We start from the raw sequence: 21,277 nt of genomic DNA, 5'->3' as shown, positions 1-21,277 counted from the left end.
CGAAACCGCTTTCAGTGGTAAGACATGATGTGTACACGATTTTCGTTGAACCGGGGTACAAAGGTGGCGGCACGACATTCCTAAGGTGGAAACGGTCGGCTTCGCTGGCTTTCTTTGCGACGATGGCGGCGGTTCTTCATGCCACGGGATCGTCCGGGAAGCAAACTCGGAATGGCTTCACATTTACGACGGCGGTGCTAGATAGACAGCCGAGGGCTGCTCGAATCGCGGGTGTTAATCTACTACAGTACTAGTACAAGCATAGTTAACATAAGCAGTTAAGCCGAGGAGTATCACGTATGCAGTTATCGATCCACGCACCATGCACCATTGCACCTCGGTCCCGATCGATCACGACCCATGAGTGGTCTCTACTGAATAACTGTTGGGGACTGCTGCACGCGGCGCTGCCGAGTTCGTCAACAGTAAAATCACACTCGGCTTGGGCGCTTCCGCGCCTGGCAATGAGTTACGGCGCCGGGCTTGACATTGAAGCGGCTGTCTACCACTACAAGCACACGGAAGCAATGGCTGTGCTTCTGCGTCCTATATCCTACACGGCTATACGTATATTGGGCTACATACGGCCCACCCCAACAGAGGCGTCAGAGATAATGCGATGGGGATTCATCAGTTCATGTATAAACCATAACCATGTGATGTTTGCCCAAATTGCACGCCTGAGTGCCGATCGATGGGCACGATGCCCTTGCTCCTGCGCGCGTCGATTTGGTTGAGTTTTTAGTGCGCGGCAGAGCTGCCGTGGACTGTATTAACTTTGGTTGGTCAGCGACAGATGCGTCCGTGCGGTACAACAAGGCGCTGCGCTGTCTGCCGCGGGCATTCGAGGTGCCATGCAAAACCCTGGAGTGGAGTCGAGAGGATCAGACGGTTGTGAGAGGCTGGGGAAAGCCCAGCCAGCCAGGACCGTGCACATGTGTTGCCGCTGCGTCCCGGGTAGCTGGCAGAACCGCGACACGGCCTGTAGACTGTAGTGCGCTTGCCAGTGGCCAGGGCTTATTCATTCCCGTGGAGCCCTGAAACTGAAATTTTTGGCAAAATGCTGCCAGCGCTGTATTTTGCTGTGGTGCAAATGGTTGGTTGTGGTTGTGGTCGATGACACCCGTGGTGAAACAAAAAGTACTACTCCTCCCCAAATGACATGCAACTTGTTTTAGCTAAAAAAAAACTTGTGGTAAAAAAGGGTCAATCAATTTCTTCTGGGCTACCTGTTCATTACAACAAGTCTCCTCGGCCCACCTAGTAAATCACTGTAAAACAGACGGCTGACTATCTCTCTCAAAAAAAAAAAAACAGACGGCTGACTGTTTCTTTATCCGAGTTGGGCATAGAACCGTTGTCGAGTTCTAGACAAAATCCAGCATAGGGAATATTACTATACTATACCCGCATTACGCTCAAATTTTTTCTGGGTTCAGCGTGCCATCGAAACATTTTTCTGGGTTCTGAAATCTTTAACCTGTACTGTAGCTTTTAACCTTGTCATGTCTCGGAATGTTTTAACCGTTCCCCCTCTCTCTCTCTTTTTGCGGGCACCCCCTCTTCCTCTCTGATGTTACTCAACACCTACTGCCGCGTCGTTTTCCAAGGAGGTCCCGACTCTCCAAATATATTCAGATTTCCATGGAGCACGGACTGCAGGGTGCACACGGGTTCACAGGAGATTTGGGGGGCTCCATGCCAGTACCTCCCATCTTTGACCAACGACAAACCGTTGCGATCACGGCCGGGTTTTCTGCTGCGTCCAGCTGAAACCTCCGAAGGGGAAACAACGAACGAGAAGTCAAGAAAATAACACAGAGAGACAACAAGGAAAATAAACAGATCGGCATGCATCGCCATATGAGCTGACTCCAGAAAGAGATAGGCTGATCTTCGCCTCGCGCATTGCCAAAAATCTCACGAGGTAATTTCTTGGTCTTTCGGGCAAACAATCCCAATCACTATTCCCTCCGGCCGGTTGTTGTTTTTGGATAAGTCTCCGGCCGGTTGTTTCCTCTGCTCCAATCATTCATGGCAGGTCATGAGTGCTTCTCCTGACCAGAGGATCGGGTCATCAATTTGTGCCGCAAAAGAATCATCAGTTTTCAGGTTATCTCTGGTAATTTGTGGAGTGGCCGAATCTTGGACGATGATGGTTCTTGAATCTTGAGGTTGCCGCTGGATCATCATCACAGCCGGTTTAATCAGATCAGATCCCACCGGTAATTCTCTAGCCTGCCGCGGGTCGGGCTGTTCCCTTTTGCATTGCATGGTGGTGGAGAGAAAGATGCAGCCTTCGCCGCCACCGGAGCACAGGAGGGTGCTCCGCTTCGTCACCTTCTTCGCCCTCTCCCTCCTGGCCTTCTCCTGCTGGGCTCTCGTCAGCTCCCGGATCAACCGCGCCATACTCATCGCCGCCGATGCCGACGAGACGCCATTGCTCGCCGGCGACCACGGCACGCCATTGATCCCGGCAGCCGTGCCTGCCAGTAATAATCTCAGGATCAGCGATCCGGCGGTCCGGGAGACGCCGCCGTTGGCACGAGGCAGAGGAGAAGGAAGGGGCGAGGGATCATCATCATCATCGTGCGATGCGGACAACGCGCAGCTGAGGGTGTACATGTACGACCTGCCTCCGGAGTTCCACTTCGGGATGCTGGGATGGGACGCGAAGAAGGCGGCAGCGGCAGGGGCGTGGCCGGACGTCCGTGACACCGGCGGCGTGCCGCACTACCCGGGCGGGCTGAACCTGCAGCACAGCGTGGCCTACTGGCTCACCCTCGACATACTCTCCTCCACTGCCCCCGGCTTCGACGGCAGGCCCTGCGTGGCCGTGAGGGTAACGAACGCGAGCCAGGCGGACGTCTTCTTCGTGCCCTTCTTCGCGTCGCTGAGCTACAACCGGCACTCGAAGCTGCAAGGGAAGGAGAAGATGAGCAGGAACAGGCTCCTGCAGGCGGAGCTGGTCAAGTACCTGGCCAGGCAGGAGGAGTGGCGGCGCTGGGGCGGCAAGGACCACCTCGTCGTCCCGCACCACCCAAACAGCATGATGCAGGCCAGGAAGAAGCTCAGCGCCGCCATGTACGTGCTCTCCGACTTCGGCAGGTACCCGCCGGACGTCGCAAACCTCAAGAAGGACGTCGTCGCTCCCTACAAGCATGTCGTCCGGTCTCTCCGGGACGACGAGTCGCCCACGTTCGACCAACGGCCCGTCCTCGCTTACTTCCAAGGAGCCATTCACAGGAAAGATGTAAGTTTGGTTTAGTAGCTAACGTTCACTTCTTGTTTCTGTCGCCTGTCAAGGTGAACTGCTCTGCTAGAGTGCTAGGCTTTAACTCTGTGGTGGATTTCAGGGTGGAAAGGTTCGTCAGAAGCTGTACCAGCTGCTCAAGGACGAGAAGGACGTGCACTTCACCTACGGGAGCGTCCGGCAGAACGGGATCAGGCGCGCCACCAAAGGCATGGCGTCGTCCAAGTTCTGCCTCAACATCGCCGGGGACACCCCCTCGTCGAACCGCCTCTTCGACGCCATCGTCAGCCACTGCGTCCCCGTCATGATCAGCGACGACATCGAGCTCCCCTTCGAGGACGTCCTCGACTACTCGGAGTTCTGCGTGTTCGTGCGCGCCTCGGACGCCGTGAGGAAGGGCTTCCTGCTGCGCTTGCTCCGGGGAATTACCCGGGACGAGTGGAATACAATGTGGGAAAGGCTCAAGGAAGTTGCTCATCACTTTGAGTATCAGTACCCTTCGAAGCCAGATGATGCTGTCCAGATGATCTGGGGAGCAGTGGCTCGGAAGATGCACTCTCTGAAATTGCAGCTTCACAAGAGTGGTAGGTTTCAGAGAACACATTCAGAATCCTGAGCCATAGCTTGCAATTTTGATCCCAAGTGGAAAGTTCTGATCTCTTCATTAGATCAATAAGACAAGTTGACCCATATGCCTGACAGATTCTTATGTTCATTTTGCAACCCAAGTTGCAAATGGCATGTGCAACTGATGTTTGACTGAAGGTAGTAATAATAGGTGGGTAGTTGTGAACATTGTGCATAATTCTGGCTAATTATTATGGTTTATTTATTTGAGAGGCACTTTTGCTAGTTCTTTCATATTCAAGAAGACACACAGTTCTTCACTCCGTTTCATTTTCCGGCAGGAGAAACTGATCAATACGATTTTTTTAATCATTTTCAAAAATAATACGCGTTTTTCAAAAATGTCAAAAATAATACGGCCTCGGCCGGGGCGAGGCCGATTGGGCCCAGTCGGTCTCGGCCAGGCCGACTGCAGGCCGGCAGTTCCCGGGCTGCCCGACTGGCGCCCCAGTCGGCTTGGGCCAAGCTGACTGGGCTTTCGGCTTCGCCTGGGCCGACTGGAGCCGATCGCGCAGGCCCGCCTTCTTTTCCCTTTTTCCTTTTATTCCCTCCCTTCTTCCTCCCCAGGCCAAGCCCGAGCAGCCCAGCGCCAGCGCCCAGCTTCCCTTCTGTTCTTCATCTTCTCTTCTTCCTCCTCAAAAATGCCCCCAATTTGTCAAAATTAGTGAGTTTTGTTCCCGTTTAACCCACAAAACTGCATCCCCTTGCTATTTAGCACCCAATGACACCTTGATCTATTGTTTTCGTAGACCATGTAGAGCTAATTTCGTGTTGCTAAGTTGGGGCAATGGTGGTGGTTTGGAGGAGTTTGGAGGTGGTGGTGGTGCTCATCCGATGACTGTGAGGCGGCTCGAGGTTGGGGTTCACACGCTTCAAGGGTAAATCCTAATCTCTCATGTATTTATCTTATAATGTATATGTTTATGAGGATACGTGTGTATGTATATATAGAAGTATGTTTTAGCGTTTGGTAGTGCTCATTATTTTGGAGAACGGTTAATCTCGTACTGCTTAGTATTTGATGCGTCTAAATATTATGGCCGGTAGTAATATGTTTTGATAGACGAGATTTTTTTTTATGCCGTACTGTTGAGTATTTGACACCTATTAATATTTTAAATCTGTCATACTGCTTACTATTTGACGCGTCCAAATAGTATGGCCGGTAGTAATATGTTTTCATTAGGCTAGATTTTATTTATGGCGTACTGTTTAGTATTTGACGCGTATTAATATTTTTAATATGCCGTACTGCTTAGTAATGCGTCATAATATTTTTTATATTCCATACTGCTTAGTATTTGATGCGTCATAATATTTTTAATATGCCGTACTGTTTAGTATTTGACGCTAATATCTAATATGCCGTACTGTTTAGTATTTGACGCGTATTGATATTTTTAATATGCCGTATTGCTTAGTATTTGATGCGTCATAATATTTTTTATATGCCATACTACTTACTATTTGACGCGTCATAATATTTTTAATATGCCGTACTGTTTAGTATTTGACGCGTATTAATATTTTTAATATGCCGTACTGCTTAGTATTTGACGCGTCATAATATTTTTAATATGCCGTACTGCTTAGTATTTGACGCGTCTAAACATTTTTTATATGCCGTAGTGCTTAGTATTAGACGCGTCTAAACATTTTTTATATGCTGTAGTGCTTATTATTTGACGCGTCTAGACATTTTTTATATGCCGTAGTGCTTATTATTTGACGCGTCTAAACATTTTTTATATGCCGTATTGTTTAGTATTTGTCGCGTATTAATATTTTTAATATGCCGTACTGCTTAGTATTTGACGGTCTTAATATTTTTTATATGCCGTACTGCTTAGTATTTGACGCGTTTAAACATTTTTTTAGGCATCAGAGATGTCCGGTGTAGTGAAGTTTGTTTTTTACTATGGTTCCGGTACTGTCTTAACAACCGATCACGGAGCTGATCTGAGTCAGTTTAAGTATGTGGAGTTGGATCTAACGGCCCCTCAAACATGGACGTTTAGTCAGTTGCAGGAATGGTAGGCAGGATGTTTAGCGGTCAATCCTCAAACATACACCGTCCTTGTGCAAGCATTGTGGACCAAGTCAAGTTCGAATATTTTCTGGGTTTTGAGGCCGATAGACCGGACATCAAAGTGGGTGTGTTGGTTAGAAAGTTGCGAGAAAAGGGGAACTACACCAGTCACCTTAATCTAGGTTGTCGCTCATGAGACCAATCCAGCTGAAGGCGAGGGTGAATCCAGTTATGACTTGTCCAATGCAAACTCTGTGTCGAATGCTGGAGGTGGTGGTTATGAATCAGGCCAGAGCTCCGGGGCAGTAGGAGAGGATGAGTACACTGGCGAGGCAGATGCGGACGAAGAAGATGGTCACTTGCAGAACGAGATGGAGGATGAAGATACAGATGGTCGTAGTTCTTATGACGATGAGTCTCATGAGTCGGACGAAGAGGAGGTGCCGATTCCTGCATCATGGAATTAGCACTTCTCTTCAGCTATGACCGTGAACAATGGGCACGACTCTGCATGGCAATATCATCAGAACAACATTGCGAAGGGTGCCAGATTTCCTGACAAGAAACATCTGCAGGATGCCATAGTTGCTTGGGCAATGTCCACGCAAAGGATTTTCAAAACAACAGTCTCTTCACAAAAATATCTGACAATGGAGTGTGAACAAATAGATTGTCCCAGGAGGGTGCATGGCTATGTTCCTAAGTATGACACAGATTGGGTTGTGAGTGACTTGGTGTTGCACACATGTGTCATTCCCAATATCCCTCAAGACCATCATAACCTCTCGTCGACGTTTCTTACTCGGTTGGTTTACACGGAGATAGTGGAGAGCAAAGCAATGGAAGTGAAGGCCATCATGCATAAGGTGAGGGTAAGGTTTAAGTACAACATTTCGTATAGCAAGGCTTGGAGGGCTAAGCAGAGGGCTCTTGAGTAAAGATTTGGTTCGTTTTTCGACTCGTACGACTCTGTTGTCCGCCTCCTCCATACACTGCAAGCCCGTAATCCAGGCACCTATGTCGACATCCAACACTTTCTGCACCCAGAGTATCCAACTGTGAGGGTGCTGCAACGACTGTTCTTCACTTTCGGTGTATGCGTCCAAGCTTTCCATCATTGTCGACCGGTGTTATGCGTAGATGGCACTTTTCTCACTGGCAAATATAGGGGGCAGATCTTGACCGCCATTGGTCAAGACGGCAACAATCAAATCGTTCCGCTCGCATTTGCTTTCGTGGAGGGTGAGAACACTGAAAGTTGGTTATGGTTTTTCAGGCAGCTCAAGAGAGTAGTTGTGCATGATGAGCCGAATGTGTGCATCCTTCATGACAGATATGCGGACATACTCAGTGCGATAAGGACACTGACAAACGCTGGGCCTGATGAACAGACTCCATGGCAGGACATGCAGAGTCGTTGGTGCATGTGGCATTTGGGGGCCAACTTCTTCTTGCAGTTCAGGAACAAGTCACTTATGAATCTATTCAAGAAACTCTGCAAACGGAACCAACAATGGAAGTACAGTAGGATACGTGGTTATCTTGATGAGTTCACCAAGAAACATGTTAGGGAGAGGACAGCGGCACGAAACGCAGCGGTAGCAGCACATGTAGCAGCAGTGGCTGCACAGACAACAGTTGGAACAGGACCATCTGAGGAAGAACCTGTTGGGCTTTGTGACTTGCCAGGGTTTGACCCACCCGGCACTAGGAGAAGGGTTGGGAGGCAGATTAAAAACTTTCAGCAGTGGATAGAGCACAAGCCTCTAGAACGGTGGTCTTTGCTGCACGACACACATGGTGCTAGGTACGGCGTCATGACTACTAACTTGGTAGAAACATAAACTTTGTCCTGAGGGGAAATAGGGCTTACCACTTACAGCCAGCGTCGAGGGTATTTTCCATGGCACGGTGAAGTATTTCAGAGATAGACGCCAGATAGTTGAAATGCATATCATAAACAACCCAAATACACCGTACTGTGAAAATATTATGAAGTACATGGATGAGAAGATGGAAAAGGCTAGGTCTCATACTGTCGTCGTCATCGGTAATCAAGAACACAGGTTTGAGGTGCGCTTGCCAACTGACAAGTTCGGCGTTGGAAATAAATTGAGGACACATGGTGAAGATTGGAAATGAAGCGTGGCCAACGTGTGAGTGCACCTGCAACAAACCAAAGTTGCTTCACCTTCCTTGCTCACATGTACCTGCTGCTTGCGGGCAGTCAGGGATGGACGCAATCTCATTTGTGTCTCCCTATTACCTAAAAGAGTCTGTGCTTAGCACATGGACGGGTGAGATGCTAGGGTTTCGTGCAATTGGAAATTTCAACAAGGTAACTCCTGGTGAAAGACGGTACATCCCTGACCCTGGGCTACTGCGGACAGGCACAGGCAGACGCCCATCCAGGCGCAATCCAAAATGATATGGATGAATCTGAAGCCGGAGGACCGTCACGACAATGTTTTCTATGCAACCATTTTGGCCACAGGGACACTTACTGTCCAACTTTCGGTACTGGTGGAGCTACTGCCCGTGGAAGAGGGAGACGTGGACGACGAGGGAGAGGAAGAACTTAGGCTTATCATGCATATGTGAAACTATGTGTTAATTTGTACTCTATGTTTTAATTTGTACTATATGTGAAACTATGTGTTAATTTGTGCTCTGCGTTTTAATATGTACTCTATGTGGAACTAAGTTTTATTTTGTACTATGTGAAACTAAGTGTTAATTTGTGCCCTCTGTTTTAATTTGTACTCTGTGTGAAACTGTGTGTTAATTTGTACGCTTTGTTCAACTATGTTTTAATATGTACTCTCAGTTTAACTATGCTTAACTTTAATTTGTATGTCTAACTATGTTTATAAATGTTGCAGGTACAAAATGGAGAGAGTATCATTGCTATCTCCGGAGATTGAGAGTAAGCATCGGGCTGCTCGATTATCGGCGCATCCTGGGAGTGTCGAGCCCCTTGTCACGCGCACTCTTAAGGAAAATTAGATGATACACCCTGCCTGGATTCAGCGGTATTTATTCAATCATCCCTTGCATGCACATTTTATTTATTCATCCCTTGCATGCACATTTTATTTATTCATCCTTTGCATGTCCATTTTATTTATGCAGTTTGAAGTGGGCTGGCCTTTTACCTTTCGCACGACTTGTTGAGGCAACTCGTGCGGAAATGGTAGAGGGCGACCGACGAGGTTTCAACTCTACACGGCTACAAATTGACCACTCGCTCCTGAGCTGCTTAGTGGACAGATAGAGGCCCGAGACACACACGTTTCACTTTCGCTGGGGAGAGATGGCTCCTACTCTCCAGGATGTGTCGATGCTGCTGGGACTACCATTGGTGGGTGATCCCATAGGACCGTTGCAGGCACCAGCTGATTGGCAGGAGGGTATGGCACTACGCTTTCAAGGTATGTGTTAATTTGTGCCCTGTGTTTTAATTTGTACTCTATGTGAAACTATGTGTTAATTTATGCCCTACGTTTTCAAGGTATTCTTGCCGGAGCTGGGCCACTCACCTCGGAGGCTCACGGACCTAAGCTAGATTGGTTGCTCAATTGACAGGTTAGATCAATGTGTTTTAAGTTAATATATCTAAGAGCATACCTCATATACTTGCATGGGTTTACTAACACTTGGTTTTTGTTGCATGCAGATTCAAAAGTTTGGGTATCCAGAGACCCAAATGACTGAGCCTCAGATCACTCGGAGCCTTGAGGCATATATAATGTGGCTTCTCGGGAAGGTGATGTTCACCGAGAACCTCGTCACCACCATTAGCGCACGCTACATCCCTATTGTAGTGGAGATCGCGAATGCAACTTGGGGTGACAACATCACACAGAGGAGTTGGGGTTCGGCCGTCTGAGCGGCTACGTACCGAGGTATGTGCAATGCTTGCCAGCTTGCGTCGCCCAAGTCAGCCCTGCTTGGATGTCCTTTATTGTTGCAACTCTGGTCGTGGGAGAGGTTTTCTATCGGCCGACCAGATGTTACGGGTGATCACCCTAACCCTGAGCAGGAGTTGTTTGACTTAGAACACATCGACCTGCCTACTTTCGCGACAATTTGGACACGTAGCAAGGTATGTCGAATGTGAAATTCATACATTAGTTTACATAAACCATAAATGAAGCTAACTTCTTTTTTTTACAGAGACGCTTTGCACACGATCAGGTCAGGAATTGCTACCCATCATTCAACGAGCAGTTCGACGTGTTGCACTCTGAGGCGGTTGTCTGGGAGCCGTACACACAGGACGCCATCGAGGATAGATACCCTGGCGGAATGTCCACAGTTTGCACAAGAGATTACGCTTACTGGATGAAAAAATCAAAGATCATCTTCGACGTCTGTGTGGAGGAGATGGCCCAGCAGAGGGTCATGAGGCAGTTTGGGGCACGCCAGTTGGTCGTTTCTCCACCGACGGAGGATCCACTTCCACAGATCGTCCACAGGTATGTGCAGTTCTCCAATTTATGATTGTCGTCCAGAATTGTCCATAATTTAAGTGTTCAACTTTCTATTGCGATCTCAGGTTTACCAGGAAGGGAAGTACCAGGACCCAGACTTAGTGGCTGCAGAGGGTTCAATCGTACATCACAGAGTGGGAGACTGCGACGACACGGGTTTGGCCATTGGAGGCCTTTGATATCGATCTATTCAACGGATATTTGCAGAGGTACATGACAGCTACCCGATTGAGCATCATTCAGCACTCTCACCCCCAGGAGATAGCCGAGCCGAGTTTGCAAGATATGTACCCTAACCAGTCTACTTCAGGCTCTAGACAGCACGCGGTAAGTATCTTCTCTTAACATAAGGCATGTGTTTGTTACGTACTTTTGCCATATATATGTAATACTCTTCGTGCCAATTGCAGGCTCAGTTGACACAGGATTTACAGGCCGAGTTCGCTGCGTATGGACGGTCGCTTTCGACCGGTCCACTTCTACTACCACGGGAGCCGCACCAGTCCTGGCTTAGACGAATGGAGGAGAAGCTATGCTCTGTTTACGTGGCTATCACGTGCACCCGCACTTCGGACGTCGTTCACCACCAGGCGTCTGTACGGCCCCCTCGTCACTCCACGCACCAGCAGCGGCCACGTCAGCAGGAAGCACTGCACCCCCGACACCACCCGCGTCCACGTCTACCAGAGCAGTCGACGCCCAGGCCACCACCTCCTGAGCAGGCCGGAGGTTCGTCGTGGCACCAGCCGCAGTTTTCTTTTGACTATTGGCACCAGCAGCAGCCCTCTTTTGAGGCTGGAGGTTCGGCGTGGCAGCAGTAGCCCCCCTCTTTTCATGCTGGAGGTTCGGCGTGGCAGCACCAGCAGAGTCCCAGGATGAACTTCGAGTTTCGTCCACAGACCCAGCCACAGGGTATGTATATTTCTATCTATTGTGTTCATTGCCATGACTGCTACACAATTCTAATGCTAAGTACTTTCCCACATGCAGGAGCCTACGGGCATCAGTCGTCGTTGTCCGAACCCTCGTGGGGTAGTGAGCAGGATCACGCTCAAGGAGAGGACTATTCTGCCAAACACAGCTGGACGTTCAGTACTCCGCCACCAGACTCCACACAGGAGGATACACAGTATCGTGAGGATGGGTCCGTGATTCCTCCGCGCAACGTTCTGCCACCTCATAGGTATGGCTGGACCACACCACAGGCACCCTCGGAACGCCGTCCCAGACGCCGTGCCTGATATTTGCATGTAGGACCTATGTATGAGACATATTTCTATCTATGTATGAGAGAGACATGTTACTATTTTTCGCATTCTTATTCAAGTTACATTTGCAAATAAAAAATGGCAGGACTGAAATACATATGCAATAGAAATACTGAAATTAAAACCGACAATTTAGATAACCTAACTCTACCCCTATGAAGATGAAGTGCTCTTGCCCTTAGACGATGATGTGCTCTTTCCCTTCGACGGTGCAAGTACTCTTCCCCTTGGACGATGAAGAACTCTTACCCATTTTGCTTGGCATGAAGATATCTTCATCGGACGATGATGTACTCTTCCCCTTGGACGATGACGTGCTCTTTCGCTTCGACGGTGCAGTACTCTTCCCCTTGGAAGATGAAGAACTCTTACCCGTTTTGCTTGGCATGAAGATATCTTCATCGGATTTCTCCTCTTCAACCCATAACAATGGATGTTTTCTAGCCCATTGTAGGTATGACTCACCCTTACCTTCACTGTGCTTCTTCCACCTTTCGTGCAACCTTAGCAGTTCTTGCCGTATCTCTGCAGAAGTCCTCAATGGGAAATTGCACCTATATAATTGGTGGCCCAGCTCAGTTAGTAGGGTGTCACTACTAATGAGTTCGTCCCATGTAACTATCCTATTGTCTACCTTGAAATCACCGGCTAACCACAATAGCTCACGGGACATACCTGACCAAAATCTACGATCATCTGGGAAGCCGGACGACATCTTCCCAGACGAAATGGTGAGACTACACTTCAATACCATGGACGGTCTTTTATAGTTACAGAAAATACAAATAGACGGGAAACGGTGGCGGGAGAACCAGGCGGGAAACGGTGGCGGGAAAAAAGGCGGGAAACGGTGGCGGGAAAACCAGGCGGGAAACGGTGGCGGGAGAATAAGTTTGAGAGACTATAAATACCTCATCTCCGGTAGTCATCCAAGCATCCTTCCCACTACTGTTTTTTCCAATATTCTAGTGTTCCCCAATGAGTTTGCCTTGCTCGGACCAGGGCGAGAGGCCGAGGAGGATGAAAGATGCGATGTTGCCTCGGGGGGTGGAACATCTCAGGTGTTGGTGCGGCAATCTATGCAAGGTGAAGGAGGTGACGGATTTTTCAGATAAGCTGGGCATGAGGCTTTTCATGTGCGCGAACTATGAGTATGAACCACCTGTCTCGGTTTCGCCGTACGACAAGCCTCCGGTAAGCACATTTAGATGTTCTAAAACATGTTTTCTGTGTCATATCAGATTTGCAACAGTAGGCTTTTTTGTAGTCTCCTCTGCCCCTATGCATGTGGTATCGTTGGATTGACACGAAGATCCCGGATTGGGCGGTGGAAGAGATCAAAACAAGATCCCAAAATGCATGGCAGCGTTTCCACGTGGAGGAGCGTGCGGAAAAAGCTGTAGCCCAGGAGAAAGAGGAGCAAGAGAGAGAGATAAAAGAGCATAGGGAGGAATAACGTCGTTGGATTGACGAAGCACTAAGGAAAATAGGGAGAAAGCATTTGAGATGCAAGAGGAGGAACGAAGGCGCAAGGATGCTCGTGAGGCAGAAAGGGAGAGGCAAAGAGAAAGGGCCGCCGTGGCAAAGGCTGCAGAAGAACGTGGCGATACGAACGGAAAATGGCCTAAGTGGTCTCAGTAGTGCTTGTGTTTCAAATGTATTTGCTATCTTTAATTATGTCCAATTGCGGTATTACCAATGTATGTTAATTTAGTCGTGCCTTGGTTCCGTAACCAGCACATTATTGATGTATGTTAATTTATCCAAATGTCAAATCTTTCAGTTCAAACAAACCGCAAAGAATCGACACAAGAATTGTCCAGCAAATTATCGATGTATGTTACTCTTTATCCAAGTTGTCAAGTCTTTTAGTTTAAAAAACCGCAAGGATTCGAGACAAAAGATGGGCATCGGCCGTGTATGCGTTGATCATGCAACGAATTCGGTGTGTTACTTTTATCAAGTTGTCGAGTATTTTAGTTCAAAAAACCGCAAGGATCCGAAACAAAAAATGAAATTACTTTGAATCTATTTTAGTTCAAAAGACTGCAAGGGTCCGAAACAAAAAATGGAATTATTTTGAATCGGCCTGGCTCAAACCGACTGAATCCAGTCGGCCTGGCCGAAACCAACTGGGCCAGTCGGCTTGGGCGAAGCCTACTGGGTTTCAGTCGGCCTGGGCCAGGCCGACTGCCTCGTGTGGGCCTCGCGGGCTGAGCAGGCGGCCTGCAGTCGGCCTGGCCGAGACCGACTGGGCCTAATCGTCTTGGGCCAAGCCGACTGGGCCCAATCGGCCTCGCCCAGCCCGTGACCGTATTATTTTTGAGATTTTTGAAAAAAGCGTATTATTTTTAAAATGATTAAAAAAATCGTATTATTTAAAAAAAATTAGCTCATTTTCCCATACATGTACAGAGGAAGCTTGACCCAGGCAGCACTTGGTTTCTGAACAACACGTGAACACGAGTACGGAGAGGCGTTGCTGCCTTGCTGTTTGTGTTGTTGCCGTCTTGCTCTTGCGGCAAGCAATCCCCTCTAGATTTCCTAGCTAGCAACACCAAGTCTTTTTTTGCTCGGTGTGACACACAGCCACCGTTGTGAAGAACGTAGTGTCTTCTAGGCCAATACCAACATCCTGAAGAGTCGTCTCAGACTCGGTTTCTGATGAAACACAGAAGAAGACAAATACATTTATTATTCCCGTCACAGATCTGTGGCATTACATGGTACTGCAAGAGCATCGAGATGCGGCATAGTTAAGACTCTGGTGTTTGGACAATCACACCAATGAAGAAATTTCTTGCAAAGAAGTTAATCAAGTTTCATCTCACTATCTCAGCATCACACTTTTGTCGACTATCATCCTGGTGACCATGTTGGTAGCACATCAGCAAAAGAGTAATGCTCAACGATTTGGTTACCCAATGAAGACAAAGTGGTCAGTGGAAGTCCGGCTGGCCAGTGGACGTGAGACAACGGTGCCACATCCTGCTATTAGGGTTCACACGCTTAGGTGATGTGATGACTTCTGTAATGGGGAGGTAGACGTAGTGAGTGTTGCAAATGCAGGAAGTGATGCCACTGAACCCAGCAAAGGCTGCATGGACCTGCAGGCAACCCCATGAACTATTCATATAACCAGATTGTGAATAACATGAGTGAAATTCTATGTCGATAGTTCGGAAGGATAGACAGTGAGAGCATGCAGGGAACTTATTAACTTACAGCATTTTGTCCAAGTACAGTGCACAAAATTGCATCAGATGCATTGGCGCGACATGCCCGGACCATGTATGTTGGATCAATGTATTTCACATCAGCATGAACACCAATACCCTTGAAATGCATCTTAATCTGGAGAGTGTAATCAATGTCACTGAATGATTTCGTATAAAGATAGAAGTATGGGAACATTCAGTTTAAAAACCTCAAATAAGCTTGTGGCACTTCAACGTAGAAGGAAAACAAAAGGAGAAGGCATGTGTTAACAGCAAAATTCAATGTCATCATGATCATCTAAATTTGTATTTTATCACATGACAGCTGGTAAATTATAACACAGCCTTTTCCAAGGCAAAGAGGTTCATCAAATACAAACCTTTTGTTGCATGTGAACACCAATGTCACTAAGTATTACATTTCCTGATGCATCAGTTGCACCTGATTTTTGCAATAATTCCTGGAAGGGAAAAAGTAAAATAGGTAAACCTTAGGCAGTCATTCCAAGTTGTGTGAGCTGTATATGTAACAAAAGAAGCCAAAGGCTATAAACCACTGTGAATTTTATCTTACTTGTCCTGCAGCTTCAGCAACACAAACCACACAGAAGCCCTTGTTTTCTAATAAATGCTCAAGGTGCTGTAAAACACCATATTCTCCATCTAGCGTGAACGGGACCTTCATTCATACAGTAAACTTCTGTCGGTACATCAGTGCATCAGAAGAAATAATAGATTTAATATTAATACAATTAGTGAAGGTCACAAACCTCTGGTATTAAGCAGATATCAACCTGCCCACTTGAAAGGGAAGCATGCATTGCAATGAAGCCGCTGCTTCTTCCCATTAATTTGACCAAACCGATACCATGGTATGCGCTACGTGCCTAAAGACAGTAGCGATTCATAAATCAAAACAAGAGTATTTAGATGCAGGATCTTCCACTCCACCATTACAGGTTCCACAACAGCCTAGAATTAACGAGCAAGGAAGAAGCAGATGCAAAAGATTCTAAAGCAGAAAGCAATTTGTGTTATGATGTAATTTTCTGTTTTTCAGGATCTTTCCTGCATTTGTACTTTTGTACTGTACCATGAACAAATCCCTGTTTTTAGGGTCTTTTCTGCATGTGCGCTTTTAACATATCATAGTATGATCTGCACAAGTAAGAAATAGAGACATCACGAGTCTACCTCTATATAGGCGGAGTTAATGGCCCGTTGAGCTTCTTCCACCGCAGTATCAAAACCAAATGTCTTATCCATCAAAGGTATATCATTGTCAATGGTCTTTGGAACTGCTACAACTGAAACTTTGAGCTTTCTCTTACGGCACTGCAATTGGTGTTATGAATACAACCAATGAGCATGAAGAGAACATGTACTATGCAAAGTTCCATGTGATGAATCTTCAAGATAAGATGAAACATAATGAATGGTATGTTTTTCTTTTGCATGCATCTGCACTAATATGATATTGAATGAAGGAATGAAAGCAAATATGAAGACATAAGAACCTCATCATGGATAGCATTTGCTCCTGCATGGGTACCATTTCCACCAAGTACAAAAAGCATATCAATTCTTCTGGCCTACAAAATCATATAATCATTTTAAAACAATGTATGATTATTTTAACATAGAGGGATAACCAATGCAGAATCAAAGTCTAGCAATGAAGATTGCTTACCTGTATACTATCCACAATCTCACTAGTTTTAGCTCCTCCACGAGAGACTCCTAGAAAACTTCCACCAGCAAGATTAATATTCTCCACTAGATCACGTGAAAGCTGGATGGTATTACCAAAATGAAAACTGAGAACATCATGAGCAGTATTTGTTTTACTGATTTATAAGAGGAGCATTCTTACAGGCATTTCTTTTAGGCCTTTTTCGAAAAATCCACGATAACCAAATGGAATCCCAACAATATTCTTAACCCCATAGGTCTCAAGGGTGAATACTACCTGGAAATGCAAACAGCACGAGTCATATAATCGACACTGATACACTATTTCTTGACAGAAAATTGGACAGAGTAAAGGAACCAGAGGAACTGAAAACGTATAACAAAATTACCTGTCTGATGACATCATTCAATCCAGGGCAGAGACCTCCACAAGTAACTATAGCAGCTTTTACTTCCTCTGGCTCATAGTATATTTCCTTACGAGGCCCTGCACGATGCACCCTACATAAAGCTATTTATCACTTGACTGACCCTTTACAACCCTCAAGAGTGAGCTAACAAACGAGTAATAGTTCCTTCATTGTTGAGAAAGAAAAGGGCGGAAGTTGTTGTGACATAGGAATAATAATAAATACATAAGTGAGAACATCATACCATTGCTCGACCCAGCTACAATCAGGATCAATGCACTCTGCTCCAGCAGAAGTAGGTGAGGAATACTTTATCACCTAAGGAAGCATGCTATGTTAAGTGCACTGCATTATACAACTATGAATCACATGGAGAGTTGGCTCAGGATAAACGCTGGCAGACCAGATGGTAATCTTAAACTGGCTGATTTACCCTTGAGAAAGGGAAAAGTAATGGAAAGAGTCAAACTGTTTGATTACCTCGTCTTGTGTACCAGAGCAAGATTGGTTGACGAAGGAAACAAAAGCAAGAGACTATGTTCAGGAACGTAAATAAAGCTGCTTTTGCTGAACCATGCTTCTTAGGTGCAAAATACAGTGAACCGCGGTGCATCATAGAAGTTACTCCCTCTGTTTCTTAATGTGTATACATTTAGGGTTTCCCTAAGTCAAACTTTGTTAACTAAACTTTGACCAAATTTGTAGAAAAAATTACCAACACACGTAAGAACCAGACAAATACAATATGAAATATTATTGATAATGGTTTTAAACTTTTAATGATACTAGTTTGGTGTTGTGATTTTTTTCTATAAACTCGGTCAAAGATTGATTTAAAACAAACCTAAAAGTACATAAATCTCGAGAGGAGGGAGTACATGTTTTAAAATTCATGGAGAAAACAGTTTGAACTTTGATGACTAAGATACACAAAATGTATTTCAATTCACCATATGAGAATAAATAACAGCATTAGATTTGCTGAAAACAGTTATTTACATACTATTTTTTATCAACTTTTAATAACATATTATTAAGTTAACATTCAATGCTGTGCCATTTGCCAATGTTTGTCAACAATATATCTCATGGAACAGAAATAATCAATCTCACCCAGTTTAATATGGCTCTAAGCCCCATGCTGCATTTCATGCAGAGTACTAACCTTCAGAAGTGCTCGGTCATCATTGTTCACGTAGCCATTCCACATATCCATCGGTGTACTATCTTCATCACTTCTAGGGGTCCTACCAGAGTAATAGCAGATAATGTTGTATAAGAAAATGCCATGCTACATATTTATTAGCTTAGAAGAAGGCTGACTAATTCATTCAGAGATAACAAATAAAAGGGGACACACAAAACCTCTTTTTCTTGAGTGAGAATGTAGTTGGCCTTGGTTTCAAATCATCATATATATCTGTAATACGTGGCAAATTAAAACGCTCATCCCAGTCTTCCTGAAACTTCTGCTTCCAAGATGGATCGCTGAAATCCAGTTCCACTTTCGTGGAAGTAGCTTTAACACACAGTGGAGCAGGCCTTTTTGCATTCTTGCTTTTGCATTCTTTGGTATTTGAATGGGAATAACCGTACAAAATCCGATCTCTTGTTGAATGTAGACACTGCTGCTGTGTGTTACAAAAACTACCGATTGTCTTTAAAGCAACAGCCATCCCAAAAAAGGATGGTGACCAGCTCACAGGGGTGATCCTACAATGGAAGGCAGATGAAATTTCAGTTTCACATTTTTCTCTTTAAACAGTGAACAAAAATGTTAACCTGAAGACAAAACTTTCAATATCATACCACAGATAAGGAGTTGTTTATTGCGTTCTAAAACCAGGGAAGTAAAGATGACAGTTGACATGCAGTTTAATAACGAAATCGGCTTCAGACTCTACCTTCAGTGAGCCCTAACAGGTACCAGCTATACATCACCAAATTAGCATTGGCATATACAGGTGACGAATACCTGCACTCAGCCTTCACTGAACCCTAACAGATACCAGCCAGTTCAGGAAGATAAGGCTCTGGTGCTTACTGCCTGTACTAAATAATACTCCCTCCGTTCCTAGATTAAGAAGGCCTAGCCTCCTAAGTCAAACTTCTCAAACTTTGACCAAGTTTGCAGAAAAATCTACCAACATCTACTACTCCAAATTGGTTTTATTAAATTCATCATGATATATATTTCCATAGTATAGTTATTTGATATTGTAGATGTTGACACATTTTTTTCTATAAACTAGTACTACACTAATATTCACAAAACACAGTCGAGTCCCAAAAATATGCATCCCCTGGTATTCAGTGCTCTCAATTCCAGCTCTCTTCCAAAGCAGCTAAAGTAATTCCGCTTAGGTGCTTTGGAACCACTCAATCAGGAAACGAATGGATCTGATGATCTGATCCATCGGGGTAGAAATACGACTGAAACTAAGTTACCGACTAGAGCCCTAGCGTTTCCCAAATCGGAATCCTAATCCTCAGGTCTCACGAACTAGAACCACTACTCGGGGAAGACAAGCCAGTGCTACAAACCCCAAATCCCAGCCGCTTCCACATGTCCGAGGCCATCATGGACCGAGCAAAGCGAGGATGCATTGTCGCGATTGGCGAATCTCGGCAGAGAGGTGAAGGCTACCTACCGCCAAGCGCGACAGAGAGGCAACCGGAGCGGGTTAGCAATGCATCAGCTATCAGCTAGGGAGAGAAGGGGACGAGCACGCACCTGTCCGCCCTGCTCCGATTCCGGGGAAATGGCGAAAGGAGGATGCTAGGTGGTAGTTGAACTTTCCGCTCCCCTTTCTGTCTTCTCCCTTTTCGGTTAGCGCTTTTCTCGTCGGCTCGGGGCCTCGGGCGCGGCCGCGCGGGCGGAGAAACTGAGAGCGGAGAGAATAGTGGTGCTTTTTTTTTTTTGAGAGGAAGTGGTGCTATTTTTTTGAGAGGAGGATAGATACTGGTGCTGTACTGCTGTGGTGGCCTGGTGGGCCGTGGGCCGGTGCCTGTGGGCACCGCCGCCGGGGTACATCTGTGCTGGAGATGATTCGCTCAAAAAAGAAAAAAAATCTGTGCTGGAGATGTTGACTCTAATTAGCTAAATGTCCGTGCTTTGCTACGAAATTAAGAACCTGTGGCAGCGGTGGATCATATTTTTAAAAATTTCTGATAAATAAGAATTATCTCAAAATATAGGTTTTTGGAAAACAATTATCTTGAAAGTCATCAAAACCAATAAAAATAGTCAAAAGATCATGATACGTATAAATAAGTGGCAATTAGATAAATCCGTAGCCTTAATAAGGGTAGTATTGTTAGAGTGAACTCGCGACCAATCAGATCTTTATAAGTAAAGAAAATAAAAAATCTGTACCGGAGTGGAGATGCCGCTGGGTTTGTGGGACATCCGGGTTTGTGACGGCGCGACTTGGCTGGAACCAAACGGAAACGGCTTTTTGGTTAGGTGGCTCACTGGTAGGGACAGGACCGGGGGGGCGTTGTGGCTTTGGCTGCATTCGCACGCGTCTACAAATCTTGTGCGCAGATTGGTCATTAGCGAACTACAAATACTAGTAGCACGTAGAGTAAACACCTGGTTTCAAGTTATTGATTTGTTTGGTAGAGCTGCACTGCTCAAAGCTCTGATATAATCATATTCTTCTCGAGCATCTATCTAACGAATTGCAAAACAAAATTCTCAATCTGCTTCAATGGTGGTTGGTGTGCGTCAAGTAGCCTGTCAGCATCCGTACTTTCAGTGTACCAAAAATCGATCGAATTAATACAACCATGATTTATCCATCCAGCATTCCAGCCAGGGCCTGAATCACCTGATAGGTGCTGGTTTGCACTGCTGACCGCCCGAACGCTGAAGCCGTGTGAGACCGTGTGCACATCTGCAACACGCGTGGCCGCGGACCTTCGAGTATTCATGTTCTTTGTCACTGTATACTCTGTATGAGTGCGATGTCCAGGTAGAAGTAAAGTCGACATGCAACTCCCGGGGTTTGATCCGCAGGATCGTCATGATTGTGCCGTGTTAATAACGGTACACATACGTACGTGTGCACTTTATAAGTCGACCGAGGATATATTTTTTCGGGAGGCTGAGCTTCAGGAGGAGTATTAGATTTTGTCAACCCTGCCTTTTGTGTTATTTATTTACATATTGTAAGTCATACCATTTTTAATGGTCACTGCTATAGAACAGTTAATCACGATGCATTTTAAACCATCCTCTTTGACGGACATTGGACCCGTCACTAATCTAGTGTCAGTTGTGAT

At 45.9% G+C, this 21,277-nt stretch overlaps 3 protein-coding genes and 2 long non-coding RNA genes across 5 annotated transcripts; 4 read left to right on the top strand and 1 right to left on the bottom strand.

The window, feature by feature from the left end:
- Positions 1-1,448: 1,448 nt before the first annotated feature.
- On the top strand, positions 1,449-4,105 carry LOC100841956 (probable arabinosyltransferase ARAD1). Its single transcript, XM_024462525.1, has 3 exons — positions 1,449-1,927; positions 2,042-3,253; positions 3,357-4,105. The coding sequence occupies exons 2-3, from the start codon at positions 2,273-2,275 to the stop codon at positions 3,867-3,869; spliced, it is 1,494 nt and encodes a 497-aa protein (XP_024318293.1). The 5' UTR covers positions 1,449-1,927; positions 2,042-2,272; the 3' UTR covers positions 3,870-4,105.
- Positions 4,106-4,631: 526 nt separating this feature from the next.
- LOC112271804 lies at positions 4,632-9,335 on the top strand. The gene is made up of 3 exons (XR_002965259.1): positions 4,632-4,758; positions 8,792-8,941; positions 9,042-9,335. It is a non-coding gene; the product is annotated as an uncharacterized LOC112271804 (long non-coding RNA).
- A 630-nt stretch (positions 9,336-9,965) lies between these two features.
- LOC112271875 lies at positions 9,966-10,724 on the top strand. Its single transcript, XR_002965393.1, has 3 exons — positions 9,966-10,014; positions 10,086-10,387; positions 10,468-10,724. It is a non-coding gene; the product is annotated as an uncharacterized LOC112271875 (long non-coding RNA).
- A 368-nt stretch (positions 10,725-11,092) lies between these two features.
- Positions 11,093-12,128, top strand: LOC112271835. The gene is made up of 3 exons (XM_024462023.1): positions 11,093-11,314; positions 11,393-11,585; positions 11,940-12,128. Exons 1-3 carry the CDS (start codon positions 11,278-11,280, stop codon positions 12,058-12,060), a joined length of 351 nt encoding a protein of 116 aa, XP_024317791.1. The 5' UTR covers positions 11,093-11,277; the 3' UTR covers positions 12,061-12,128.
- A 2,207-nt stretch (positions 12,129-14,335) lies between these two features.
- Positions 14,336-19,906, bottom strand: LOC100836478 (ATP-dependent 6-phosphofructokinase 5, chloroplastic). The gene is made up of 14 exons (XM_003574500.4): positions 19,725-19,906; positions 18,356-18,703; positions 18,156-18,237; positions 17,235-17,308; positions 16,970-17,081; positions 16,762-16,857; positions 16,579-16,680; positions 16,406-16,480; positions 16,083-16,223; positions 15,659-15,775; positions 15,463-15,567; positions 15,269-15,349; positions 14,896-15,024; positions 14,336-14,777 (listed from the first exon to the last, which is right to left on the bottom strand). Exons 2-14 carry the CDS (start codon positions 18,664-18,666, stop codon positions 14,610-14,612), a joined length of 1,593 nt encoding a protein of 530 aa, XP_003574548.1. The 5' UTR covers positions 18,667-18,703; positions 19,725-19,906; the 3' UTR covers positions 14,336-14,609.
- Between the last annotated feature and the right edge of the window lie 1,371 nt (positions 19,907-21,277).

Source organism: Brachypodium distachyon, chromosome 3 (assembly GCF_000005505.3).
Source record: "Brachypodium distachyon strain Bd21 chromosome 3, Brachypodium_distachyon_v3.0, whole genome shotgun sequence".
Classification (NCBI taxonomy): domain Eukaryota; kingdom Viridiplantae; phylum Streptophyta; class Magnoliopsida; order Poales; family Poaceae; genus Brachypodium; species Brachypodium distachyon.
Note: the sequence above shows the minus strand (reverse complement) of the source record. Positions and strands in the feature narration are given on the sequence as shown.

Coding starts and splice junctions, on each gene's coding strand:
- LOC100841956 (XM_024462525.1), top strand. CDS start 2,273: ATGGTGGTGGAGAGAAAGATGCAGCCTTCGCCGCCACCGGAGCACAGG. Junction 3,254..3,356: donor GAGCCATTCACAGGAAAGAT/GTAAGTTTGGTT, acceptor GGTGGATTTCAG/GGTGGAAAGGTTCGTCAGAA.
- LOC112271835 (XM_024462023.1), top strand. CDS start 11,278: ATGAACTTCGAGTTTCGTCCACAGACCCAGCCACAGG. Junction 11,315..11,392: donor TCCACAGACCCAGCCACAGG/GTATGTATATTT, acceptor TCCCACATGCAG/GAGCCTACGGGCATCAGTCG. Junction 11,586..11,939: donor AACGTTCTGCCACCTCATAG/GTATGGCTGGAC, acceptor CTTGGCATGAAG/ATATCTTCATCGGACGATGA.
- LOC100836478 (XM_003574500.4), bottom strand. CDS start 18,666: ATGGCTGTTGCTTTAAAGACAATCGGTAGTTTTTGTAACACACAGCAG. Junction 15,568..15,658: donor ATATCTGCTTAATACCAGAG/GTTTGTGACCTT, acceptor GTATGAATGAAG/GTCCCGTTCACGCTAGATGG. Junction 15,350..15,462: donor TTGCTGAAGCTGCAGGACAA/GTAAGATAAAAT, acceptor TTTCCCTTCCAG/GAATTATTGCAAAAATCAGG.